Source organism: Physeter macrocephalus, chromosome 7 (assembly GCF_002837175.3).
Source record: "Physeter macrocephalus isolate SW-GA chromosome 7, ASM283717v5, whole genome shotgun sequence".
Classification (NCBI taxonomy): Eukaryota; Metazoa; Chordata; class Mammalia; order Artiodactyla; family Physeteridae; genus Physeter; species Physeter macrocephalus.
Window position 1 is genome coordinate 117,912,940 of NC_041220.1, and position 17,921 is coordinate 117,930,860.

The following is a 17,921-nucleotide window of genomic DNA, read 5'->3' on the forward strand; positions in this document are numbered from 1 at the left end:
AAAACATAGGATCAATTAAATTTTTATTTTATTTTTTATTGAAGTATACTTGATTATTTATTTATTTATTTGGCCACACCATGTGGCATGTGGGATCTTAGTTCCCCAGCCAGAGATTGAACCCCTGTCCCCTGCATTGGGAGCGCGGAGTCTTAACCACTTGACTACCAGGGAAGTCCCAGGATCAGACAGTTAATTTTTTTTGATTCATGTCACTTACCCTCTAATATTCGGCGTTTACTTTGGGGGCATAAATCCTACGGCAGAATAGGAGAAGGCCCCAAATTACTATGAATTATCTACCAAGTGATGATTTCCTCAAAAATAATTGAAGTTGGCAATATTGACACCTCATAAAAATGACAGTATATGGCTTACCAACTTAGGTATATTTGCAAAAGAAAATAGTTTCTACTAATAAATATGCTAACTTGACGTTTAGTCCATAATTCTGTAGCGCTTCACTAGCCAAATACCTAGCTAAACGTAAATGAAACCTTGCTTCTATCAATATTGTGAAAGTTTGCATATCTCTTTATTTTCCCCTATGGGCTTTGGGCTAATATTTTGAATACAGATCTTTGGTACTTGGACTAACATGTATAAAATATAGTTTATTTAAGTTATCAGTCTCTTTGTCATTTGATTGTACAAATTGACTAGGAAGGAATGAAGTTGCATCTATGCAAATATCAAGGTTCACCAATTTCATTTGAGTATATAATTCAGAATTTTGAAATTCAGATTTTTCAAAAATGTAAAGCATTGATTATCAAGGCCTAAATCCCATTTTGAAGCCAATCCTCAGTTTTGGTCAGTGCCCACTGGCAATTCGTTTTCGTGCTGGCGGATGTGTGTGTTTTGTGGGTTGGTCTTGGAAACAGTTTCTTGTGCTCTTGCATCTCATTGCCACAGCAACCAGCACTCTTTGGTGCTTCACTCACCACGCACAGGACATGCACAAGGAACAGCGCTGTCCTTTGAAATAGCACTGTTGGAAACACCAGGGACAAACAGGAGGGACACCACTTCCGCAGGAAACATGCATCTGGCCACAGTTCATCTCACTCTGTAGCTTCCAGGGGTGCGCACCAACATTCAGTCATTCACAGTTGGAGAGGAGGAAAAAGAGGCGTGGAGAGAAAGGAAAATGAGTGAAAATGAAACCTGTGCTTTCCTTTCATTCTCTCCAAGGGCTGTCTTATTCCCCTCCCCCACCCGCTAATATTTTTCTTAGTTGCAGGGAGATTTACATTTAACACAGATTTAAGCAATCTATCCTGGAATTATTTTCTGTGTGAATTTCCTATACTGGCAGTAAGTAAGCTACAGTTGTTGATTTCAGACATTTCTGGGAAGAAAATGAATCAGATTAGGGGTATCAAATTTTATCTTCTGGATTCCCCTGTGCCCTTGCCATTGAGTGGTAGGAACCAGTCAAAAGATACATTCGTTTAGTTGTTGGACAGAGAGGTACGGCAACACAGAAACCTGTGTTTCCTTCTTCCACGGTTGCGATTTATGTCCCCCTGGAAGTTGCACTGTTAGCTAATAGCACGCTTTTTTCACTCTCCTGCCCGGCTCATCATTTCATCCTTCCAACCCTACTACTGCTGTTGGTATATGACCATGACCTCCTGCCAACCTACCAGCCTTCGATCCTTCAGTTCCGACAGGTCTCACACCCTGAGCCATGCCTCATACCTGAGGGACAGTGCCATGATTGACGACACAGTTGTGATCCCTAGTCACCAGGTATGTGACTTTCTGCCTTCACATTTCTGCTTTCTGGAGAGCTTTTTAGCATTATCTGATGCCGGAAATGTCCAGAGGAAGTTTTTTAATCTAAAAAAAAATTGTATTAATTCAGTTGATAATCTAGGATAAGGGATTTAAGAGTTTTTCTAAAACATAAAAAATGTTTGCTGCATTTTTCAGTGAGCAGAGTTTTTCTAAAATAACATACTGCTTGTTTCTTCAGCTATACTGGATTCTTCCGTGTGGACATTATATATAAAACTCAATTCCTTTATAAAATCTCTATTAAAGGAAAATGTAAGGAAGGATGCATTTAAGGTATAAGATGAAAGGTACAGGTTAAAATATCTCTCTCTATATTTAAAATTGTTTTCTATTAGAAAAGATGTAGAATTTGTTATGGAATATTTTCATTTTAGATATAATTTTATATCAGCTTTGGCTGGATATAGGAAGTAGATGAACACCTACTCTTTTCAAAGACATTTACAGAAACGTGATCCTATATCAATAATATAATTTAAATGGGAATGCATTATAAAGATACATTTTAAATGCCTTGGTCTTCTATCATATTTTTAAATGAACGTTTTTCCAGGTAATACCACTTTCCTGTAACGCCATTTTTTTAAAGTTCATTATATTTTAATTTAATTGAAGGAATGTCTTTTTATTAAATCCAGTGTTCTTTGTGTTTAGGTGTCAACTCTAGCCAAGGAGGCAGAAAGGAATTCTTATCGTCTAAGCTGGGGCACTGAGAACTTAGACAACGTGGCTCTTTCTTCCAGCCCTATTCATTCAGGGTAAGTAAATCAATATTATGCATCCAGATCAAGAGGTAAAAAGAGATGAGTGAAAATAACAGCTTTGTCCAGTAGCTTTAGCTCATGGCTAGCTTACAGGGGAAGTGACCTTTTTAAAAACTTGTCACTGCTTTATCCACCATGGACTCTATCCACACAAACAAACCAGCAAAAAGCATTGAATTCAGCGTAGAAGAACTGACCATTGTTTTAAAATAAGTCGTAGAATTGCGTCAAACAGCTTGCTAGCTAACCAGAGTCTACCAGTGGCCTCCTTACGGTTCACCTTTTTGTCTTTAAGATGTCCTTGAAAAGAGGGGCAAGATCATTTGCTTTTTTGAAATTTCTATCTACTAAGATAAACTGACTAGTTTAATAAATGCCTTTGCTTATATATTAATGCATTTAAAATAATGTTTACAGAAGTGTGAGTCATACAAAGGTATAGAGGAGTTCACAAGCTGTTTGAAGTAGGGATATTCTAAAAAGGAAAATCTGAATACAACCAGTCGGGTTCTCAGTTATCTTTTAAAAGTCATCCAGATAATATATATGCCACTACTTAAGAAATGCTACCTATTTATATTAACTCATTAAAAAGTAGGGCTTTGAGTTAATCATTTTAAACATTCTTAAAGATGTTCTTAAGTTATAAGAATTCAATTATGTGGAATATAAATTCCTTAAGGAGTTTTAAATTGTAAACTCTTCATGATTGCTTTTTTCCTTACATTTTAATGGTGTCAAGTTGTATAGTAATTTCATAATTACATATAAACTTTTAAGATGTTTTTATTTAATCACTTTTAATCCCTGCTCATATTTTGTCTAACTAAATATAATACTTTGATTTAAATTATTATCCCAAACTCCTTTTCCATAATCCCCAGAACTATTTTTAGTAGATCCTTTCGTGTTCTGATTATTCTAAAATATTCTCCTTTCAGGAAAGCATTCTAAGATATTGTAGTTAAAAATGTTGTACTTCTTAGCCTGATCTTCTGTTAAAGGCTCGGAGAATGAATGTAAAATTAGTTATTGAAAATAATCATAATATTCTTCTTTGTTAAATAAGTAAAAGCTAGTTCTTGATGCAGGTGTTATTCAAGGGAATAAAAACCAATTAAACCTCATCCAAATTTACTTACATATTTTTAAGTATAAAATAATTAAAATCTGACAGCTATACATTACTCAAAAAGCATAACATTGCATTCTGCTACTAAGTTTTTCAACAATGATGAGAGGAAAAAAAAGAAAATTGGACCTAGAGTGTTGATGGATATAGTTCAGAATCTAGAAACCATAATCTAGTATTTGAAGCCCATACCCAGCCTACAAAGTGGCAAGATTATTTTAAGCAAAATGTAATTAACTATTAGTAACCGAATTTATGAAAGAGTCAAAGGGTTATGGTGATATTTCAATTTCCAAAATAATTTACTTTAAAAAAGAAATTTCTTAAAGAAGTCTTGACTACTGAAGGGCAGTAAAATACTCAGATGAAGTACATCAATATACATACCAATAGTATCAAACTAGATACATGTATAAGTAATTAGAATTGATTACTTACGATGAAACAAGAGTATCCAGTGGTTAAAGTTTAATCACTCATTAAAATAAGGATCTTTAAAATGTTGGTCTCTAGTAAATCAGTGTTTCTGTGAACTTCACACCTGATCACTGATGCTAATCCTCAACTCTGGCTGTACATTGGTATCACCTGGGAGCTTTAAAAAATATTGATGCTTAGGCCCCAACTCAAATCACTTACATCACAGTCTCTGTCACTGGGGCCTTGGCACTGGTATTTTCTACAAGTACCAACAGAGCAGATATATATGTTTTATACAACTTGTTAGAAAGGAACAAAATTGCCTAATAAAAGTTTGACTTTAAGGGTGACTTAGGTAATTAACATATGACTAGTTACTTCTAATATTTTTTATCCTTTCCATTTACTTAAGTATTCGTTCTTCACACACTGTTGAATTCTACAATGTATCAAACCTTGTGCCAGGCACTAAGGAAAATAGATGAGTAAAACCTAGCCCCACTACCTTTAAGAAACACACCTATGTGCTGTTATTTGAACTTGGAAGACAATCTCTGGAAGAGAGATAACATGATGGTTAAGAGTGTGTTTGGAATCAGATCGATCAGAATTCAGATCCTGGCCCTGACACTCAATATGTGACACTGGGCAAGTTGTATAAAATATATAAGTTTCAGTTTACTTACCTATAAGATGAATGTTATGTTATGAATTCCATAGTGGAGCTTTAAGGATTCGATGCTTCTTAAGTAGTTAGTATTTTGCCTAGAAAGAATAAGTACTCAATAGATTTTATAGCCATTAGTATTTATACAATCCCCATACACATTTTCCACATCTTTAACAAATTCCAAATCAGTGAAACAAAATGTATTCTGAATCCTCTAAATGACAATAACCAATGTGGTACAGTTCATAATGGCAGTGTTTGACTTATTATTTTTAATCAGGTAATCTATCATAAAGTTGTGTCACTACTATAGTATTTGAGTGAACACAGTGCAAAAGATGACTCTAATAGGATGGGTAGTTACCACTGAAAACTCAATGATTCTGAGGGTGATGGTATATGAAGGCTACCATGACATGAATGTATATGAATAACATTCATAATATATCATGTAACAATGGCATGTAATTTTATTCATTATACACCAGATTCCTGAGTAATAGTTTTTATATAGTTTTCAAGGAACTGAGTTTCTCTTTAATTAATTGGGTGAATTCCTAAGCCACTTCAAAATCTGCCCAAAATGTAAGAAAAAAATAATTTTTGATAGAAGGGCTAATAAAGTTAGCTTTTATATGCATATGCCACTAATTTGATGTATAATGTTCTATTAGAGTAGATAAAGGGATTTTAGATTAATGGAAGACACAGCTTCTACCAATAAGCACTATTAGTGACTTTCTTTTACTTCTACTGTTTCCAGTGACTGTCTGTCACTCTAGGAGAGTAGGTATCAGTGATTAAAAAATCTGTTCTGACCAAGAGATACAGCCAATAGCTAGCAAAAGAAAGGCTGACAGTAATATTTTTGTCGTTGTTCTTGAAGAAGTTGCCTTACTGATTCACACTCTAACCAACAATTATTATTTCTAGTATCCCAGTCATAATCACATCCAACACAAGGTTGGACAAGATTGAATTTGAATTTAATCTTCCCTGTTTCATAAGTGCATAATGAATCAACAGATGTAAGGCACAAGTTGCTAGTGAGAGCTAGTTTTGTGACTCATTTGAAATATTATTTCAAAAGTCTTTATGTTTATACTTTTTTAATAACAGCCAAATGCCAACAAATAAACGTCAATTCATGATGTTATACTACAAGATATGGTAACTAGAAGTCAATAAGAAAGTAATCTTTTTTTTGTTTTGTTTTTTTTGCGGTACGCGGGCCTCTCACTGCTAGCCGCTCCGCGGCATGTGGGATCTTCCCGGACCGGGGCACGAACCCGTGTCCCCTGCATCGGCAGGCGGACTCTCAACCACTGCGCCACCAGGGAAGCCCCGAAAATAATCTTTTAAAGGACTTCTTTTTCATAAAAACATGTTGAAGATGGTTCCGCTGTGAACCTAAAACTGCTCTAAAAAATATAGAATATTAAAAAAAAATGTAAAGATGTTAGCTCAGATAGTGGAAGGTGATATTTGAAACTCAAGGAAGTTAAAGCTGTTTCTCATTTGACAACGTTAGTATTTATCTAAGTACATATAGCGGTTAATTTAGCTGGTAGTGTATTTCAAACACTCCTTTTTTTTAAAGGTACATGAAGGTAAATTCTTCTGGATGAAGAAAATTATTTTATAAGTAGCAAAACAACTGTTTTGTAAGGCTGGGTTTCTGGTCCAAAGGATATGTATATCCATTTGTATATCATCAGGTGTTGAAAACCCAAGTGGACTCTGTGAAAAACGTATGGAGTGTTTTGAGGAAGAGCAGACTCAGGTAGAAGAGGAGTGAAAGGCAGGACTGTAAAGTGGGGTTCAACAATATGACCAGCGAGGAAGACAGCAATCCCCAAAACAGGGAGTGAATGTGTGGAGAAAAGCACTAAGATTTTGTTTGCATAGTTTTTGTTACTTTCTAGTAGGTAATTAATGTTACCTACTCTGCCTTATAGTTTATGCTATTGTGTGTCATTGGAGCTATTTTTTAAATTGTGCCTTTTCTGTTTGCATTTCTTCTGTAAGAGCCCAAAAGGTCATTACCATTATTTTGAAAGTATTAAAAGTATGAAAGAAAAGCTTTGGCGGCAAAACTATGTCCATCAAATTGAAAACTTTGTAACTCTCATTATAATGCCCTTTGATGCTTTGTAGCTTCTTGGACATTTAGATTTTAAGTGCCCAAGTAAGCCAGAGTTGAATAAGGCTACAAATAAGGCTACAAATCCATGTCCAGTAATCACTGGACATGGATTTATAATATCCCAGTTCCCTAACCTGGGAGTTGCTACAGAGCCCCTGTACCTGGCTCTTCTCTCAGCATTTGCATAGAGCTGTATCTCATTTGTATTTCCATCATTTTTTCAATGAATACGGTATTGGTATATAAATAATATATCTCAGTTGAAAGTCACTTCTGATTTCCTTCTTTATATTTCACGTTATCCATTCCTTCTCTGTGCTAAAGTATCTATTCTGTTGCAGCCGCACCTCTCCATGTCTTGATCGTGACAACAGCAGGTGAACTTCTGCATAATTCTTTCTCTGAACATGCTGCCTCTTCCTCTCCTCCTTTTGTCATTTCCTTCTGCATATACCCTGCCTCAGGATGCTTTAGTGTGACCATACCTAGCCAGAGAGAGAGAGAGAGAGAAAGAGAGAGAGAGAGAGAGAGAGAGAGAGAGAGAGAGAGAAGAGAGCGCGAGGGAGAATGATGTATTTTCTCCAAATCATGGCCATATGGTAAAGAGAAAGTGGGTATTTCTTATTTTGTTGGAAATTAGGTGGGGTTGTACCAAAATGAATGTAGACCTAAAGTGACAGCCTGTCTTGGTCATGGGTCTCCATATCTCAGCTTCTTTTGTGAGAACAAGTGCTACATAGAGCTGAAAAATGCTATTCCAGCAATTATGCAAATTGGTTGAGCTGTTTTCAAGTTATAGTAAAGGTTATGATTTTAAGCGTCACTTAGCAGAGTTCTTTTTTTTAACTATATTCTAGGTGAACCAAGGGCTGAAAGTTTATTAATAGTGCATCTGCTTGCTAGTACTACTTTAAATGCAGCCTTTTGATATTTTACAAATTGTGCTATAGAGTGATTCCAGTGTTCTAAAAATATCCATTATTCTATTTTATTTTAATAAAGTTATTTTTAAAGGTTCTTATCAAATTGCTGATTATTGTATTTTATTTTACAGTCATCCATCATGATACTAAAGATTGTCTACAAATAAAACTTTTCAATTTTGAAAAATTTACATCCATTCTTTTACTTTTTTCTGAAATGCACACTAAATATTATGTTTCTATACATGAACATAGTGAGTGATAAATACTTTTTTGGTGATTTTAACAAGTTTGAGGCACTTTTTTCAAAGCCGTTTTTCATCAGTTTTTCAGTTCATGGAATTTCAAAGATTGGGAAGGAATTAAGGAAATTATAGAGGAGAAAGAGCTCATGATATGGTTTTCTCATAGTACCCCAGAAATCAGATTTAATTTAAGGCCCTCTTGCTATGTATATGTGGATCACTGAAGCACCCTGATGACATTTTTTTCCCTATTTTCAATCAATAACTAACTCTGAATGCTGCAGTCTCCTCCCCGTCCCCACCCATGGTCCTGGATGAATTAAAAGTAAACCTAAGGATTCATAACTTTCGGGGTGGAGGATATAGTCCTCAAAAGTGCAGGATCATTGTTTTCTGCTGCCTCCTCTGAAGCATGTACCTGTCTAGCTAATCAACTACATATTCCTAGGCAAGTCATCTGCATAATAATGGTGGATTGCTTTTGCTTTTATTCCTTTTAAATTGTGATAACATCATATCTCACAATTTAGAAAACTTCAATAAGAGTTTCTACTTTGCATGATTGTTGAATTTCATTTGCAGAGTAAGATATACAATTAAAACCGAGTATGTTACGTGATGTTTTTTGTCTGTACAGTCTGAAGTCAATGTTTAGTGCAGTATGTGTATACATTTTCTGCAAAACTGCTCCTTGACTGTTTTAAACATACAGCAAAAATAGTGTATATTTCTTGCAGGAGTAGCAGTTTATTTTCCAAATAGGAATGCTTCCAGAACATCTGAAATGGAATATTCCAATAGGTTGCCTAACCTAGTTAGAATTTTAACACCAGAAGACCACCTTAGAGTTTAAGAATTTAAGAATTTAATGTCTCTCATGTTATGGATGAGAAAACTGAAACCTAAAGATATTAAGTGACTTGCCCGAGGTTACAGCAGTAATTCAAGACAGGGATCGATCTCTTGGTAGATCAGAGTTGTATCCAGGAAAGAGCATGGTACTTGCTGCATTATCTTGTGCTCTGTGATAATAGTATTTTTATATCTTCTTTGAATAGTACAGTTCATAAACCAATGAAAACTCGCTATTAAACTGCTTTAGCAAAGTTCTGGGTTCATTGTAGGTATTTAATAAACGTTAGTTTCTCTGTTTATTTTTTAGGTATTATATTATACTATAATTTTTAAGACATTCCAAATATATAAAATCATATGGGTGCCAGGAAAGGAAAATGATGGGAACAAGCATTTATTGAATTCCATATGCTTTACCCGTACATGATTTAATACTCACTCTGCCCTTAAGTGGTGGTATGATTATCCTTCATTGACAGATGAGGCTTCAGTCAGTGCTCACAAACAGTGGGGTTGAGCTTTAATCCATATATGATACCCCTGTGCATACTTAATTACATGTTTTTACTTCAACTCCTTTCATCTCCAACTGTTTATAGGCATTATCTTGTCCCATTTTTAATCTGAAAATATGAGAAAATCATATTTACTTAATCAAACCTAGTATGTGAACTGATTCATCTCATGATTCCCTCCTTTCCAACCTTTCACTTTTTCCTATGGTACCAAAAAAAGTAAATGGTCTTTTATAATCTGCTTTTTGAAATTTTTTTTAAAATAAATTTATTTCATTTATTTATTTTTGGCTGCTTTGGGTCTTCGTTGCTGCGCGAGGGCTTTCTCTAGTTGTGGCGAGCGGGGCTCTGGAGCGCAGGCTCAGTAGTTGAGGCGTACGGGCTTAGTTGTTCCACGGCATGTGGGGTCTTCCCAGACCAGGGCTCGAACCCGTGTCCCCTGCATTGGCAGGCAGATTCTTAACCACTGTACCACCAGGGACGTCCCTTGAAATTGTTTTATACATCACAAAATAACTATCCACTAATTCTACTACCTATCCAAATAGTGACACCTTTTGATTCTGATCTTTTTAAATGAAAATGCTCAAATGCTAACCCAATTTTATATTACAAACTATTGGGATTAATGATTAGCATGTTGACTTTTATCTAAAAGATTTTTCATCAGCACTAGATATAAACTTGCATCATTATTTCTCTTATCCCCTCTTATTTGAAGAAAAGACTTCTTTTGGTATAGAGTTTTACATAGTCAGCTTTTTAATTAGTTGTTTATTCTGCAGCTACATTATTTGAGTCTGATTGGCTTAGGGTATTTTCTTGCTAAATTTGTAAACATTTTTATTCATTTTTACCATCAGTATTTAGCTCTTTCATGACTTCCAATGCTTTTGTTTCTTTCTTGATATCCTTCTGATTTACTTTCCTCTCTGTCTCCCTCCCTCCCTCCCCACCCCTTTCTTTGTCTCTTTCTTTCTCTTTCTGTCTCTCTCGTCAAATAATTCCCTCAGTAGAGCTTCTTGCTTTTTGTTACTCTGTTGCATTTCCTTTAGTTATTTGATAAAGACACAAAAACTTGTTTTCATTGGAAATTTAATTTTTCTTTTCTCTGAATTATGCACATTGGTACCTAATTTTTTCCAATTTGCTTTGTTTTCCGGTGCAGTACTTAAATATAATTTTCCAGATCTGTGATGACACCAAGACACATATAGTTAAATTTATCTACTTGCAGCTTCGATCTTTAAGTTCTTTTATTTTCCAGTCTTTGGTCTTTCTTCATCCTCTATCAAGGGAAATAAATATATTGGGTCTCTCATTTTGGAGCAGGAAAATACCTATAGAGGAATATTTAACACTGAGGTCGGTCCTTCTCAACTGTTTTGCTATTTTATGAGCTGAAATATCTGAGTGTAGTAATTTGAATGAGGTCTGACTGGATTGTTTGTCCAGGGACCAGAGAATTAAATAACCTTCTACTTTAGGCTTCTTCTCAATTAGAAATAAATATATACAACTTCTCACAACTTACCATTTTCACTCTTCCCTTCATTCACTGTTCAACAATTATTTATTAACTACCTACTATGTGCTCTATTTACATTGTGCTAGGCACTGGGGGGACACAGGAAGAAATATGGAGAACAAGGTCACTGCCATTGTGGCACTGATATGGCTTCTATATATGGTTTAATTCATTTCTCATTGACCAGGAAAGTAAGTGATTCTGAGTAAGTGAAACCATCATGTGACATTCGGGGCTTAGACTGTGAGCATCTTGGCAGCAGCAACTACGTCTTTACTTTCTGTATTCTCACTCAGTTCCTAGCAGGGCACCTGGCACTTACTAGGAGGGTAACAAATTGTTGCATGAAAAGGGGCGTGGAAATTATGGAGTAAATGAGAACAAAAGAGAATTTTAAAAAGATCAGTCAATGACAGAAAATCAGAGAAAGTAATCAAACATATAGTTACTTTAACATTGTTACAGCCAAGAACATAGCTACTTCAATTCATTCCTTAGAGCAGCGGTCTCTAACGTTTTTGTCACCAGGGACCAGTTTCATGGAAGATGGTTTTTCCACGGACAGTGGTCAGGGGGATGGTTTTGGGATGATTGAAGTGCATTACATTTATTGTGCCCTTTTTTTCTATTATTATTACATTGTAATATATAATGAAATAATTATACAACTCACCATAATGCTGACAGGAGGCGGAGCTCAGGCAGTAATGCGAGTGATGGGGAGCGGCTGTAAATACAGATGAAGCGTCACTCATTTGCCCGCCACTCACCTCCTGCTGTGCGGCCTGGTTCCTAACAAGCCATGGACAGATACCCGTTCATGGCCTGGGGGTTGGGGACCCCTGCCTTAGAGAATGCACCTCTAGAAGATGTTCTAAATGGAGATGTTATATAGGCCCTAAGCCATCACTGGGATAAACATAGTGGAAATATAACAGCATGTAACATGAATTGGGAAATTCCCTAAATGCCTTCAAACGGTACAAATAGTATTGAAGATTGATAATATTAAGCAGATGTATTATAGTTCCTTACTAGTTTGAGCCCCTGTTCTTCACCAGTGCTGCTAGTATTCAAAAGATGAAACAAAATCAGAGAAAGTAGAGAACGTCAGAAATGTAGCAATGAGTTTGGAACAGCACTGGTTGAACTTAAGTCACTTTTTTCTAGTTTTTATAAAAATCAACATAAATATCATAGTCAAAAGAAAATAGTAAAATGGAAAAGGAACCTTTATAGTCATCTAGAAGCGTTACCAGTTCTCTCATTCTTTTGAGCAATAGTGCATTTTAAAAAGCAAATAGAAAATAATTTTTTTAAGAATTCCTACTTAGTGGGTGGCCTGGTGGCCTGGCGGTGGGCGGGGCGCAAGGGCCGAGGCTGTGGTTTTGTCCCAGGCTCACCTGGCTGGGGGTCGTGAGAAGGCCCGGAGGCGAACTTGATGAGGAGCCCCGCAGCCCACGCCCCGGTGAAGATCCACCCAGCTACAGCCGGCCAGGAGCCGGCTCTCTGTGAAAATGGCAGGGCCGGAGCTGCTGCTCGACTCCAACATCTGCCTCTGGGTGGTCCTGCCCATCATTATCATCACCTTCGTCATGGGCATGATTTGCCACTACATGTCCATCCTGCTGCAGAGTGACAAGAAGCTCACCCAGGAACAAGTCTCCGACAGTCAAGTCCTAATTCGAAGCAGAGTCCTCAGGGAAAATGGAAAATACATTCCCAAACAGTCTTTCCTGACATGAAACTATTACTTCAACAACCCAGAGGACGGGTTTTTTCAAAAAACTAAAAGGAAGGTTGTGCCTCCTTCTCCTATAACTGATCCCACTATGCTCACCAACATGATGAAAGGCCATGTCACAAATGTCCTCCCTATGATTCTTATTGGTGGATGGATCAACATGACATTTTCAGGCTTTGCCATAACCAAGGTCCTGTTTCCACTGACCCTCTGTTTTAAGCCTGTGCTACAGCAAGAAATTGAACTACTCACATTAGATGCCTCCTGGGTGAGTTCTGCATCCTGGTATTTCCTCAATGTCTTTGGGCTTTGGAGCATTTACTCTGTGATTTTGGGCCAAGATAATGCTGCCGACCAAGCATGGATAATGCAGGAACAGATGACTGGAGCAGCCATGGCCATGCCCGCAGACAACAATAAAGCTTCTAAGACAGAGGGGGAAGCTTTGGAGCTGACGGACCACCAGTGGGCACTAGATGGTGTCAGAAAGGAGCTCATGGCCAAAGACCTCCACTTCGAAGCCATGTTCAAGAAGGAATTACAGACTTCTATTTTTCTGAAGACGAAGCAGGGGTTAACTGTGTCAGGAACTCGGAGTAGCGCTTAACCTTGTAACTTTTGTTTTGAGCTGGAGCCTCTCGGAATAAAAAGGGAGATGCATGAGCCTGCGGGTGTGCAGCAAGGATTGTTCTTGTCTGAGCCGGGTTCCCCTTTATGTTTGAAACCAGAGGAGACATTAGGAGTGTGTGCTAGGTGACTTGCCCAGAAACAGCTGTTTTTGAAATATTTTAAATTTTCCTTCTGGTGACTCTAGTAATAAAAGTAAGAGAGAGGGGGGAACTCAAGCTAGTGATAATATACAAAACTTAGCAAAAATTCAGAAATTTCAGAAAAACTGTTGTCAGTTAAACCTAATTATTATGTACAGTCCTTCTGAATTCTAAACCACAGTAAACTCCTGTTTTCTTGGGATCCAAAAAAAAAAAAAGAATTCCTACTTAAACGCTAGTAATAAGAAAAGCAGCCAACATTTTCTCATTGTGATTTGATAAAGACCAGAAATATCCACACTTCAGGATTTAACTGTTGATTATACTTCCCAGTTTGTGCCCCATACTAAAAACTTAGAGGACTGGGTATGAATTGGTAGGTCTAGACCGGCTCCTGCATATGGGAAGAAGTGTGTCGCCTCTTCTCATGGTCTCATCCTGCACGACCTGCTTCAGACAGGCACTCTGGGCTCCTTCACATCCATTTGTATTACTAGCAACAGGGGTTCTGTTTAATAGCATGCTTAATGAGTTGTGTTCTGCTATGAAGAGGACGCTAAGGTATTTTTCCTTCACTTATCTAAAAATAACATAAATGTATTGTGTTTCTGTCCCATAACTTACTTTGATGAAACACCTTTGAAATGTTTTACGTGTTGTCATGGATGCAATATCTAGGTGTGATGAATCTGGTATAGTTCTGTGCTGGTTAAGCTATCAGTAGATCCATAATACACCTATATGGTGCTTTCCTCTTTCTGTTTTGGTATAAAAAGCTTGCAAATGCAAGGAGAATTGGGAAAGACAGTAATGTTATTTGTGTAAGGGTGTGCACACTGTGTGTGTCTTTGTGTATATGTGTATGACCATCAGATTGCCTGGTTTAATTTTTGGTCCTTGACAAAGTGCGTGCCTCCAAGGCTTTAATGAGTGTTACACTACCATAGTGAGAAGAAATCAAACTAAGCTGCAGAAACAGCCCAAAGGAAACAACTTCAAAGTTAAGACAAACGCTTTCTCTTGGTACACTTAAAATAAACAAACCAAGTCACCTTGGATCATTATTCCCCTATTTACAAGTAATTAGCTTGGCAAAAAAGGAACAAAAATAATAGAGATGCCTTTACATTTCTAAATTACTACCTATGACTTTCCATATTCCATTTATTATAATTTGGGGAAAATCATGATGCACAGATATCCTCCATTAGCATGAGCCCAGGTTTTCCCACTTCAAAACCCAGAATAGAGGGTATTTATAATCTTTGTTTCCTATCTACCCCTTCAATTAGAATGGTATAGCAGAGAGATTTCTACGTAAGAAGTGAAAAAGTGCATTTTAACCAGTAAATTGGTTCTATCCAAAACAATTGATTATTTTGCTTTTCCTCTTTTTTTTTAGAATGTAATGAGTTAAAAACCTGCATCCTGGGTAAGACAATGTTGGAGCAGGATGCACGAACATGGGTTTGATCTTGGGAGAAGGCCTGTGAATTTTTTTAAGTCATAGAATTATGCTAAAATGATCTGGACAAGATGTAATTTTTAAAAGTCAAGTTGAGTTTACTCAGAAAAGCTGCAATTTAGTCTTTCCTCTCTGCTCTATCCTTATATTATTTCAAAATATGGATTTTTCAGGACACACACAGAAGGAAGCAAAAGTATTTGCACTTACAACAAAAGGAAACACATCAATATTCTTTACGTAATTTCATTCTACTTTCTAAGTCAATTGGATATATTTTTAATTTACAATTTATATTTAATATTACCATTATCAAAAAAATTAGAACTCTTCTTTAGTTACAGATCAAAAAATACAAAAATTAAAACAACAACCAAACTAAAATCAAGGCATTGGTATAAAGTAAAATAACTCTTAAGGGCAAATTTTTGGCCACCATGCATATAAATAAAAAAGAGGTGTTTTAAGAACAGAGCATTATGGAAAAAAAAATAACTTGACAAAGCTTGTTTATCTGCCATTGATATTTCTAAACACATCTAATCTTCTATTTTAATTTTTAGTTTCCTGGTTAGTTTTATGGTGGACGCCCGAGGTGGCGCAATGCGAGGATGCAGACACAATGGGCTCCGCATCATCATTCCGCCTCGGAAATGTACTGCCCCAACCCGAGTCACCTGCCGACTGGTCAAACGCCATAGACTGGCGACAATGCCTCCAATGGTGGAAGGAGAAGGCCTGGCCAGTCGCCTGATTGAAGTCGGACCTTCGGGTGCTCAGTTCCTTGGGTAAGGGTTTCTGATAAACCTCCCACTTAGTCACCGATGAGCTTGTGTCCTCCACATGAGATCACTAGGATGGAATGGAAAAAGGTACGTCAAAACATTATGAAAGAAGATTGGCCCCTATGACATTTTTTTAAGAATTGGAAGTAATGCCTCAATGCTTGACTCCACTTAAATGCCTCTTATTTTAAGGCATTAATGGGTTAAACATTCAGCTTAACTATTACTCTTTCTCTTTGAATGTGATAGTAGATGCTAGACTCCCAATATGAATAATCATGTTTTGGTCGATGGTAGGTATTTTTTAAATCTGAGATTTAAGTGGTGAAGTCATAGAGAAAAAAAATACAGTTGGCCCTTGAACAACGCAGGGGTGCTGACCCCCAGAGTTGCTGACCCTCCACGCAGTCAAAACTTTGCATACACCTTAGAGTCGGCCTGTGTGGTCCTGTAATATTTACTATTGAAAAAACTCAGGGCATAAGTGGACCTGCCTAGTCGTTCAAGGGTCAACTGTACTAGTCTATTCCAAATATAAAGTCTTGTATAGTTACAAAACAGGATCGTTATCTTCACTTTGGAGAGCAGTGTTCTTTATAGAACGTCCAAAAATTTAGTCTATGTGATTTGTCTTTTCTGTTGTCAGAATTGCTACCTTGAGTCTTATAATTATACTGGCATTTTATTTAGGCACAGTGTTCATTAAGAGGACCAAATCAAGAATAACTTTCACCATGCTCATTTTAGCAATTTTGAGCAGAAATAAACATTTCTTCTTTCTTCTGTTTGTTTGTATGGCTGCTAGTATATTAAGTCGTATCTCAGTATGCCAAGAAGTGAGTAGCTACTGCTGAAAACTGACAAAACGATGAAGTTTTGGAGGGGGACAAGTTTCAAAATATTTTGAAACAAATCAATTGTATTTAAGTCTTGTCATATCAACTCTTTGTGCTCAAAAACTGGGAGAAAAATCCTATTAATCATGAACTCTTGCTTTGCCAATGTCATACTGGGGGGAGGATTTCTTGCTTTAGAACTCAGGAGATGTTCTAAAGCCTTGTAATTTGGAGCAAACTGTTAACAGCTTGCTCCAAATTATGTTCAGACGTGAAAAGGGGTGTGTCTGTATTTCCCAATTATGGAAACCACCCCCCATGTCCTCCTATCAGACAGACCAGAGATTTAGAAGGAGCCTGTGAAGTTCTGGGTTGCATCAGAAGATGCCATTATGGTTGGAGCAATTCCCCAGTGGTTCCTTTCATTCTGTATGTACCAGGTCCTCTCCCCTCCCTCATGTGCAGGTACTTGTAGGCTTTTTAATACTCATCACATCTGTTGAGGAATATCCATGAAAACTTCTGGCCTCGCTGTGGAGTCAGAGTTTTTACTATATCCCCAACAGCTCTGTCCTTCCAGTGGAGCATATTTTTTTCTTTTTTGGCTCATGCCCTGGCGGTGAACCTAAGTAGGGACAGATCCGACCCCCACGCTCCCTCCTTCCAAGCGCCTCCATTGTACACTCTGGGTCTCTGTTCTTGCTCTTTGTGACCAATGGAGGGGGCAGAACCAAATGCAGTGTGAAACCAAACTTCACCCTGTTCATCAGCTGGTGACGCTGGGGTTCTGTGGAAAACAACACCTGAAGCTTACTTATGTTCTTTCTTTCACTGCTGCTTTGGATGTACTCAGTAAACTTCACCTGCCAACGGCTCCTCCCCCACTTAATGAGGGAGAAAGTTTGGTCAGCCGCATCCTTCAGCTGGGGCCTCCTGGAACCAAATTCCTTGGGTAGGAGTGACTTAAAACAAATTGATGGCTGCTGGCCCCCATTCTTCTCCTTCTTCTGCAATATGATTTCTCTTTTTGTCATTGTGCCCATGACATGTCCCTCTCTATGATTTAAATTCTGTATAACCTATCTTTAGTGGACCATTTCTGACCCTTGTGGTATGTGACTTTTATTTTCGAGTGATGTTTTTCTATCTTTTCCCTTAAAGTGCTGTGACCTTCATTTTCGTTTAAAGCATGAGATCTGCCTAGTTGTACTATGTGCTAGTTATGATGTGATTATGATAAATTTGGAGTCTGTATCAAAGCAACCTGGACTGAAAAATCAAAAGCCTCTCTAAATTTTGAGAGCGACCTAAAAACAGTAG

At 37.2% G+C, this 17,921-nt stretch overlaps 2 protein-coding genes across 32 annotated transcripts in view; both read left to right on the forward strand.

The window, feature by feature from the left end:
* The window catches only part of ANK2 (ankyrin 2), a 689,964-nt gene that overhangs the window by 623,868 nt on the left and 48,175 nt on the right, over nt 1-17,921 (forward strand). For 17 of the 31 annotated variants that reach the window (XM_055086196.1, XM_055086184.1, XM_055086187.1 and 14 more), the window contains 3 exons: nt 1,653-1,755; nt 2,458-2,561; nt 15,544-15,768. In XM_055086196.1, coding sequence (XP_054942171.1) covers nt 1,653-1,755; nt 2,458-2,561; nt 15,544-15,768 — 432 coding nt within the window. Of the gene's footprint in view, nt 1-1,652; nt 1,756-2,457; nt 2,562-7,276; nt 7,313-15,543; nt 15,769-17,921 lie in introns of all 31 variants that reach the window. The other 14 variants (XM_055086193.1, XM_055086182.1, XM_055086190.1 and 11 more) reach the window with 1 other exon arrangement.
* Nucleotides 12,519-13,352, forward strand: LOC112063765 (ER membrane protein complex subunit 3-like). The gene is given in 1 exon segment (XM_055085774.1): nt 12,519-13,352. A coding segment is annotated over 1 exon segment (834 nt).